A 10,754-nucleotide genomic window follows, 5' to 3' on the forward strand; every position below is an offset into this window, starting at 1 on the left:
GTTCTTGCTGGGGAGAGAGAGACAGAATGAGTGAGACGGAAAGAGAAATTATGCCCCCTGACCCCAGAGGGGATGAACACACTGCAATCCCTTCTTCTTCATTCTCCTGTGATCTTGGGCATGCACACACATGAACCCAGCATGATTTTGAAGCCATCAGGTGCTGGATTCAAACAGTGGTCGGCCATGTGGGAGTCCAGCGACATAACTGCTCCACCATCTGCTGTCCCTAGAAAGAGGTATGTCATAAGAGTTCATGGTTTTCATCCAGAATTATAAAATGATGGCCAACACCACTCCTAGGTGATAGCCCTGCCTCCCAGCCACATACACAATGCAGCAAAGCAAAAAGAAACGCAATAGTTTACCAAAGACAGCTACTGCCTGTTACTCTGCTCTCTTCCAGGGAGGTGCTCCACGTGTCCCTCCTGTACCTCCGGGTCATCAGTGCCTGTGCAGATGGCAAGATCCGCATTTATAATTTCCTCAACGGCAACTGTCTGAAGGTGATAAAAGTCCACGGCAGAGGTGACCCTGTGCTGTCCTTCTTTACTCAGGGCAACAGGTGGGTGGTAGGTGTGGAGGTCAGGGCTGTGAGCAATTCTGTTTGGGTGATATTTTTCTCCTCTGGAATATCAGCTGTGTTTGCTGGCCAGGGGAGAGCGTGGGCAGTGCTTCTCTCTAGTCTTCCCTGTAGTGGAGTCATAGTCTTTGGGGGTACTAATTGAGTTTTACCTAAAATTTAGCAATCAGGAAACTGTCAGAGTTCATTTTGATTCTTAATTCATTCTGGAGGTCTGGAGAAATCACACAGTGGGTGCAATACAACTTTTTGAAAAAGTCACAGGTGTGATATGTGGTCCTTGCTTACTTTATTTTTTTCCATATATAATATTTCTGAACTAGCCAGTAGCATGGTGATTAAGACAGGTGGATCTTCATGGCTGAGTGTGTGGTTTTAGTCCCAGACCTGGCAGTGTGAAAAACACGCTGTGTGTGTGTGTGTGTGTGTGTGTGTGTGTGTCTCCAAAATCCCAAGAGGAGAAGGGAGGAGAAGGGATTGCAGTGCAACCATCCTCCCTGGAGGGTGCTTTCTCATTTTTCCCTTTTATCCTGTCTGTCTCTCTCTGGTGAGTGCACATGCCCTCTAGCAGAATTATATATTTATATAGTATGTTTTATTGCCAGAGGGTGTGTGTGCTCACCAGGGAGAGGTAGAGAGACAAAGAGAGAGGTAGAAAGCACCCTCTATGGGGTAAGGTCATGCCACAAGTCCTTCTCCTTCACTCTTCCATCCTGTCAGAGTTTTAGGCATGCATGCGCATGCACATGGAGTGTTTTTCATTAGAACTATGGGTGACCATGTGGGATATGGCTCCCTTAACCACTGGCCATGAGGTTGTGCCTGTGCTTCCTTTCTGATCATGTGTTTAGTTGCCTGAGAACTCTCTACCAGCTGTCTTGGATGTCCTACTTCCGTTATAGAGACTTACGGGGGGGGGGGGGGGGAGAAAGGACCAGGAGGGAGCAGCAGTTGACTTTTCAAAAGGAGAGAGCAGCAGTTGACTTTTCAGAAACCAGTACCATGACTGAACTAAATATACACAACTGAGATTGTTACATATGGATAGGTTCAAGGTGATATGTTAAAAATAACCAAATAGAATTAGTTTGTAAATTCAACGCCAGGCTCACTTAAGACATCACTTCATCTCCCTGAACCATATTGTCATCCTTTTACTGAACCTTCACTAATAATATTTACCATCTTCAAGAGAGTAGGGCTGGTAGTGAGGCCCAATGAATGGATACTTTTCAGTTTATGAAGTAATGTTGGTGTAAAAACAAACAAACAAAAAAAACCCAGCTCTGACCTTTTCTCATTCGTGACATCCAAAGACGGATGGTTTCCCTTTGGCTTGAGTAAAAATAAGTCTGAACGAAATTTCTTATTGGATGGTTCCCCTAATTGCATTCCAGTGTTTCCAGCCCAAACAATTCACTTTTCTAGAGTTTATGCTAACAATAAGGTCTCTAAGTTGCAGCCTTTTGGAGCAGACAGGAACCTACACTTAGTATGTCCATGTCTTGCTTATAGGTTTAGAAAATGCAGGCACGGCTTGCTTTGTGTAAATGACAGAAACCAGTGAGTAGTGGGAGGCAGTGCTGGGAGGGCATGCAAGTTGGGAAGCTCTTTCTCTACAAGGCACAAATGTGGGGATTACAGGAGACAGAACTCATCCTGTTTAATGAAGTGCAGATGCTCTGTTTACATCTAGGGCTTGTACAGAATCTCTGGAATGATGGCATGGAGTATGTATGTGGCATTTTTTCTTTTTCTTGGAATGATTTTTGCTTTTAGGGTGCATGCACTTGCTGGAGAGACAGAGAGAGACAGAGACAGAAAATGCGAAATCTACCCCCCCAGGGGATTGGCCATGCGCAATCCCTTCTCCACTGTCTTCTTCGGATTTTGAGCGTGCACACATGCACATGCTCCTGGTGTGAGTTTCAAGTTGCCAGGTCGGGGACTCAAAACATGGTTTGCCATTGAGAGTCCAATGCTTTAACCACTATGCCACCTGGTGGCCTTTGGGTGTGGGTTCTTGATATGGAGGGTCAGTGGAGGTGGTGAGGAAGGTTCCCTAGTAGGGTTTTTCTCTTTTCAACGATTTTCTCACTGCAACGATTGAAACATTGGGTTCAAAAGCTGTGCCTTTTTTTTTTCTTTCTTTTTGAAAAAGTAGCATATAAGACATCTGTGTGCAGAATAATGAAGCTTCTGCACTGGGCACCTTGGGTACTTGGCATTCACTCCAGGAACTGAAATTCATTTAAAATTATTTTAACTTGGGAAGCGAAGCAAGCAGAACATATGTACCCCATTGTTATTTATTTATTTTTAAAGAACACAGCTGCAAAGCCAATGGCCCTTGCTGCACGGCCTGATACCTTTCAGACTCTTGAGCCTCCAACACACGACAGTATCCTGTTCATCTGACCATTACCTGGGCACTTTTCTCCTTGGTCTAAAGACAGGACAGGTCTCTGACTCCAATTTGTATTTAGGTCACCTTCATGCTCCTTTGGTGCACAGTCTTGTTGATTTTGTTCCAGAATGGTGGTCAACACAGAGAGCAACATTCTCCTGTTACAGTTTGAGAATATAAAGTGGCAGTACTCCCTGGAAAGAAGTAAACAAAAGAAGAATAGGGAGAAAGACGAGGAGAAGGACGAAAACAGCCTGGACGCTCTCTCCAAGTCTAGCACGCAGGTGCACAGCCTGCGAGACTCTGCCTCCAGTAAGCAAACGGTCACCCAGGAGTTCCAGTCGGGTAAACCTCGCAAGTCCCATGTCCTCGTGAAGGCAGCCAAGTTACCTTCAGGTAAAGGAGCTAAACCCCAGTGAAAACTGATGGTGTAAGTGAAGGGGTGCCAGGCCTGTTTGTTTGTGAGATATTTTTGTCAATGGTTTCTTAAAGGTATAAACCCTAACCTTTCAGGAAGGTGAAGCTGTTCTCCCTGATCCACTGAACAACTCATTATTCAGCTAAAAGGGAGTCTCCTGATTTACAAAATCTTGTAGAGTAGGTAAGACTACCCTTAATATTTGCCATTAAAACAGAAAACAAGCAACCAACCAACACCCCCTACTCTCCAAATCCAAAAGTATTATTACATAATTATTTTATTTTATTTTTTTCCTTTTTTTGGAGAGGATTTTGATATAGGGCGTGTGCACTCGCCAGAGAGACATAAAGCGAGAAATCACCCCCTGGGGGGATGGCCACGCTGCAGTCCCTTCTCCTCCAGTCTCCTCTCGGCATCTTGGGCATGCACGCACACGCACCGGCATGAGTTTAAGCCACCGGATCCGGGACTCGAACCGTGGTCAACTACGTGGGAGTCTAGCGACACAGCCATTACGCTAACTGCTGGTCCCCACAATTATTTTCTCCGGACTGAGATGAGCTACTATAAATGGAAAAAAAAGTGCTCTCTGCAGAATGTATTAGTATCTTTAGACCTCTGAGAGGTAACATGTACCTGGAAAACACCAGTTATAAAGTGTAATGTGTGTGTGTGTCTGTGTGTGCCCAAGTGTGTGTGTGTGCAGATGGTGTGTGAGCATGGCTTATGCCATTTGTAAGACATCTAAAGAATAAATTATGTGTGGGTGATGGTAGCAAAGCTCCTTCTTATCTGCCCTGTATTTAGCATGGGAGGCTGGATCTATGGATCTACAGAGACCACCAATGGATCACCCACAAACATATCACGCCACAGATATTAACAGTCCACTATCTCTGGAGGAGAGGGAACTGAAAGTTTTAGATGATGCTACTTGACAATCAGCAAGAAAAGTGGACAGGAGGGAAGTCAGGGTGTGATTTAGACCTCAGACCCCAGGAGACGACTTAGTTTCAGACGACCTAAAGGATATGGTGATATCTGGGGTGGAGATCTGTTGAATGATCAGCCCCATTGTTACTGATTCTATCATTGCTATGCCCCCGTTATTTAGTCCTACTTCAATTACAGAATGACTACCTTTTCTTCTCACCTGTAACTTACTAATATTCACAGAGGCACCTCAAAGTCAAGGAAAGCCAAGATCACCCCGAAAAGACAGTAAGAAAAGAGCATCTCCTGTTTCTAAGGAAACAAGTAGCATTAATTCAGAAGCAAAATTCGCAGCAGGAGGTATGATGAATGGTGACACTTCATTCTGAGTTTCTGGCACGATCCCATCTCCCCAGCTCCTCACCCTGTTCAGTTTTGTTTTTCCAGCAGGCTATTCCTTTGCTTATCTTTGAGAATTCACAGTGGATACAATGCCTAGCTTCTCCAAAGAGCAACTGGCTTTTCCTTAATTGTCCCCTTGCTAATTTTAGATTACAGAGTAGGAACTTTTCTGAGTTTGGGGCTCATGGCCTGCCTCTATGCTCTGCCACTTAGCCCTCCTCACTTCCCGACTGTGTAACGGACAACCTGAGTAATGGGAACAGCAGAAGAGAGATGAGGCGGCTGAGGCTGGTTTCAGAGGGCATCTCAAGGGATTTCATGAAGGAAGAGAGATTTTGGGGTGGGTGCTATGTACATGAGATAAGGAACAGACAGAGGGTTTTGTTTTTGTTTAAAATTTTTCCTGTAGGGCACTTGTATTCACCAGAAAGACAGACAAAGACAGAAAGAGAGAGAGAGAGAGAGAGAGAGAGAGAGTGAGAGAGAGAGAGAGAGAGAGAGAGTGTGAAAAAGCACCCCCCCTCTGGAGTGTGGCCATACCACAATCTCTTCTCCCCTAGGGATTTTAGGTATGCACCTGGTTTGTTTTTTCAAACTGCTGTGTGTGGGACTCTAATTGTGCTGTTGGCCATGGGGGATCCAGTCCCCTTAACCACCACATGCGATACAGCTTTTAAGAAGTCACTGGTCATCATGACTGGAATGTCCTTTTGTTGATTTTGAAGGGTATTGGCAAATATTTAAAACATCTATCAAATATTTTTGGCTAGTGTAGTAATATTTCTGTGAAATAAACTCTTTGCAGAGAGTGGTTTCAAGATGAGGACATAACAGTGACATTCATAAGGGTATATATCTGTGTACAGGTCTACCTGTAGGGTAAACTGATAGGCCAAAGGTTAAGTGTATTTAAAAACCATAAAGATATTGCCATAGTTGTCTTAAAAATGTCCATTTTTGGGAACCAGCAGTTAGCGTAATGGCTATGTCGCTGGACTCCCACGTAGTCGACCGCGGTTCGCGTCCCGGACCCGGTGGCTTAAAACTCATGCCGGGCGTGTGTGCATGCGTGCCCAAGATCCTGAGAAGAGAATGGAGGAGAAGGGATTGCAGCGTGACCATCCCCCCTGGGGGGTGATTTCTCGCTTTCTGTTTCTATGTCTCTCTCTGTCTGTCTGGCAAGCGCACGCGCCCTGTAGTGAAGATCTCTCAAAAAAAAAAAAAAATGTCCATTTTTAAAAAGAATTATTTAACTTTCTTTTTTAAATTTGACCAGAGAGGGAGGGAGATAGAGAGAGAGAGAGAGAGAGAGAGAGAGAGAGAGAGCGAGCAGGCCAGCTACACACGGGACTCGAACCATGGTCGCCATGTGGGAGTCCAGCGCCCCTAACCAACACATCACTGCCATCCCCTTAAAATTGTCTTATCAGCATGCGGTGTGGTGGATAAGCGCTCTGGATTCCCACATGGCCGACCATGGTTCAAGTCCTGGACCTGGTGGCTGACTTTCTCACTTTCCTTTTCTCTCTCTCTCTCCAATGGTCAAATAAAAAAAACCCCTAATAATAACAAATGTAATGAAATAAATAAATAATTCTTTTTAAAAAATGTCTTGGGACCAGCAGTTAGTGTAATGGCTACGTCGCTGGACTTCCACGTAGTCGACCGCAGTTCACGTCTCAGACCCGGTGGCTTAAAACTCACGCTGGGTGCGTGTGTGTGCGTGCCCAAGATCCCGAGAGGAGAATGGAGGAGAAGGGATTGCGGTGTGGCCATCCCCCCTGGGGGTGATTTCTCGCTTTCTGTCTCTCTGTCTGGTGAGCGCACACGCCCTATAACAAAAACCTCTTCAAAAAAAAAAAAAAAGTCTTATCAGGACCAGTGAGGTGGCATGGAGTTTAAAGCAGCTGGATCCCACATAGATGACTATGTGGTTTGAGTTCTGGATCCAGTGGCTTGAAAAACACATTGGACATGTGTACGTGCGTGACCAAAATCCCAAAATCCCAGGAGGAGAATGGAGGAGAAGGGATTGCAGCCTGGGCTCCCCTCCCAGCAGGTGCTTTCTCACTTTCTGTCTCTCTTTTTCTTCCTTTCCAGTGAGTACATGTGCCCTATAATAAATTAAAAAAAAATGTAGTAACAGTTTACATTTCCACTAATAATGCACGAGCACGCCACTGTGCTCACGCCAGCTCTGGGGGTCACTCATCATTTTGCACTCGCTTGTATAAGTAAAAATGGTATTTGCATTTCTTTAAAGTTTATTCTTAACAAACCAATGGTTGTCAGTGGGCAATGATTCTAGACTGTTCTGTTGCTAATAACAGAAAATATCTGAAGGCTGAGGGGCCACATCTATTGAGGGTCTTCTGTCTGATTACAACATGGCAGAGGGCAGAAGCATGTGCAGTGCAGAGCCTGTCTGTGTGTGTGTGTGTCTGTTCTGGTCTCATTTGCTCTCCGTACATAACCTCACTGGGACTTATGGGGTTCAGAGTCCTGGTGAGTTTATAATATGGAGAGTACTATCCTTATACCTAATTAACTTCACAAAGGTCTCACCCTTTAACACCATAATAGGATTAAGTCTCCTCTTAATACCTTCGCAGTACAACCAGATTCCTACACATGAATTTGGGGGACCCAGTCAAACCATAGTAGCAACGGCTAAGGAGATCATGAAAAATCCATAGTCTGAGGGCCTGCTTGGTGCTGTAGTGATAATGCTCGGCTCATGCAATGCTGGATCCATATGGAAAATAGAGGGTTTGATTCCTAGGTTTGACCTGTACACACCAGACCTGTGTGCCCAAGATCCTGGCTGGGGGGACCAGCAGTTGGCGTAATGGCTATGTGGCTGGACTCCCATGTAGTTTACTGCAGTTTGAGTCCCAGACTCGGTGGCTTAAACTTATGCTGGGTTCATGTGCATGCGTGCCCAAGATTCTGAGAGGAGAATGGAGAAGGGATTGAGGCATGGCCATTCCCCCTGGGGGGTGATTTCTCGCTTTCTGTCTGTCTGTGTTTCTGGTGAATGCATACGCCCTATAGCAAAAATCTCTCAAAAAAAAAAAAAAAAAAATCCCAGCTGGGAAGGCTGGTGATGGACAGGACGAGGAGTGCAGCATAAGACCCTATTGAGGTTACTTATCTTTCTCTCTCTTCCTGTTTTTCATTTTTGTAAAACTTAAAAAAAAATCCATACTGTGGAATACTATATAATAGATATAATAGCTAAAAATATTATGAGAATACATATATCTGGGCTAGGAGAGAGATCCAGAGTGTGTGTGTGTGTGTGTGTGTGTGTGTGTATTTAATTGCTAGAGGGTGTGTGTCCTTGTCAGAGAGAGAATGAGTGAGAGAGGGGGAGAGAAAGCACCTCCCAACTGGGTGTGAACACACCACAATCTTGTCTCCTCCATTTCTCCATCCGGTCAGCATCCTGGATAGGTACAAACACGGGAGTGTGTTTTCCAAGCTGTCAGGGCCAGGAATTGAACCTGCGGCCAGCCATGTTTGGATCTGGCTTTCTTTTCTCTTTTTTAGTTTAGTATAGGGCGTGTGCACTCATCCGAGAGAGACTAGGGTGGAGGGAGTGAGAAATCACTCCCCAAGGATGGCTATGCTGTAATCCTTTCTCCTTCATCTTCCTCTTGGGATTTTGTGCACATGTGCATATGCACTTGCGTGTTTTCAAACTGCCAGTCAGGGCCTTGAGTCACACTGTCAGCAATGTGGGCTCCAGCTGCCTTAACCACCACAGCACCCGCTGACCCTGGGAGCTCCTCTTTATTGCTTTTTAGTCATGTGATATTCTGATTACTTGTGGGACTTATTCTTTAAAGGCAGGTTTGATTTTTGATTTTAGGAAACAGTCAAGATCTTTTTGGAGTCAAATTTGGTAAGTAAGGTAGAGATCAAACTTTCAATAATTCTTGTTGAAAATGTAGGTGTTACTGTAACTGTAAAGGATTTTTTTATATGGGTCATAAATGAGATGTGAAGGGGGCTGGCAGGTGGTGTAGTGGTTAGGGGTGATGGACTTCCACATGGCTGATCGTGATTCGAGTCCTGGACCTGGCGACTTGCTTTCTCACTCCCCGACTGCTCCCACTCTGTCCCTCTCTGTTCAAATTAAAATACATACATATATAAATAATTTTTAAAAAAATGAGATGTGAAGATAATTTTCATAGGGCAGTTTCAAAAATCTGCACAGCATTGGAATCACTATACTGCCTTCCAAGTGTACACATCTAGAAGCTAGCGATATTGTACACTCGCTGCACAAGTACTATTAATAGCATAGTTGCTGAAAGCTGGTTTTGTTAAGTCATTTCTGATATCACTAGGAAAGTTTGCCTACATCACACTGGGCAGCAAAGACCTTAGAGTGCCTAGAAGTTAGGCTTGGGAACCAGCAGTTAGCGTAATGGCTATGTCGCTGGACTCCTACGTAGTCGACTGCGGTTCGCGTCCTGGACCCAGTGGCTTAAAACTCTTGCCGGGCCCGAGTGCGTGCGTGCCCAAGATCCTGAGAGGAGAATGGAGGAGAAGGGATTGCGGTGTGACCATCCCCCTGGGGGGTGATTTCTCGCTTTCTGTCTCTCTGTCTCTCTCTGTCTGTCTGGCGAGTGCACACGCCCTATAGCGAAAACCTCTCAAAAAAAAAAAAAAATCATGAGGAGAATGGAGGAGGAGGAATGGCAGCTTGGCTATCACCCTGGGGAGTGATTTCTTTTTCTCTATCTCTCTCTGGCAAGAGCATGCATCCTATGGCAAAAACCTAAGGAAAAAAAAAGCCAACAAAAATAATGGCTTTCACGTCATGCATAGGTTACAATACAGCTCAGCTCTCCTGGTCAATAACAAGTTCTTAGCGTTTTTCATGGAATGATTTTTTTTCTCTCTCTTTTTGAAAAAGCAGATGATGCGGAGACAATACAAAGTCAAAGACGATTGGAAACTCCTACAGAATTGATCGAGTCATCAAAGAAAAAGTCCCGAAAAACCCCGATGTCACCAGACCAGTTCCTCCTGACCGTTAACACCCTGCAACAAGCCCATAATTCAGGGAAATTTGCTTATCCCCACAGGCCCCAAACCCAAGTCATTGATGCCTGGGGACCTTCAATTCCATACCCAAGGAAGGTCCTCAATTCCAAAGGAAAGTCAGTCCAACGTGTAGTTGATCAGTTGAGGTTCAGCAATCCTCCCATCGATGTGAAACAAACTAACATTCCCTTGGAAATCCAGAAACTGCAGCCCAACTTGAAGATCTCCTTGCACAGTCCCATAGTCCAGTCCACCATACCCCAGCCCATGATCATCCGTTCCAGGATCTCTGGCGGCTCCAAGGGTGAAGACCAAATGACCAGTTCAACTGAAGGGGCGGTGCGCAGTATGGGCCCTCTGACCAGTATGCAGGTCATTAAACAGAACCGCATGCTCACGCCACAATCAGACTCAGCCACCCTGGCTCCCAAGAAAGAACGGCCTCGCTTCTACACTTCCCTGGATCCCCTCAGACTGGACACTGAGTTCATGCTGTTGACTGTGAAGGAGGAGAAAGAGTACAGGCAAGCCAAGATGAAGGAATATGAGGCCAGTGAGTCCCCTGGAACAGCTGATCCAGGAAGAGCCAGCAAAGCTGCATGGATCAGGAAGATCAAAGGCCTGCCTATTGATAATTTCATGAAGGAAGGGAAAACAGCAGCTCCTGAACTTGGACAAAACGTATTTATCTAAACCAGCCGTGGGAACTTACAATGTCTTACAATAAACAGAAAACCAAGTGGATGTTGGTGTTTTCCTTTTTTTTTTTTCCCCCAGACTATTCCCTGGTAATTAACATGGGAACTCCTAATTATCTTCCTGAGTCCAAGAATTGATATTATCAAGTGAGAAAAGAGATGGAGACTGCGAGATTAGCATCTGTACTCACTGAAAACCATTCAGCAGATGGCATAGTGGTTACGTCACTGGACTCCTACATGGTCAAC

The 10,754-nt window shown here is 45.1% G+C and overlaps 1 protein-coding gene across 1 annotated transcript in view; it reads left to right on the forward strand.

The window, feature by feature from the left end:
• The window catches only part of FBXW10B (F-box and WD repeat domain containing 10B), a 57,649-nt gene extending 46,895 nt beyond the window's left edge, over nucleotides 1–10,754 (forward strand). Inside the window, exons 11-14 of the mRNA XM_006170889.3 lie at nucleotides 407–565; nucleotides 3,118–3,386; nucleotides 4,588–4,704; nucleotides 9,677–10,754. Coding sequence (XP_006170951.1) covers nucleotides 407–565; nucleotides 3,118–3,386; nucleotides 4,588–4,704; nucleotides 9,677–10,500 — 1,369 coding nt within the window. The 3' untranslated portion in view covers nucleotides 10,501–10,754. The remainder of the gene's footprint in view (nucleotides 1–406; nucleotides 566–3,117; nucleotides 3,387–4,587; nucleotides 4,705–9,676) is intronic.

Source organism: Tupaia chinensis, unplaced genomic scaffold (assembly GCF_000334495.1).
Source record: "Tupaia chinensis unplaced genomic scaffold, TupChi_1.0 Scaffold149131_1, whole genome shotgun sequence".
Lineage (NCBI taxonomy): Eukaryota > Metazoa > Chordata > Mammalia > Scandentia > Tupaiidae > Tupaia > Tupaia belangeri.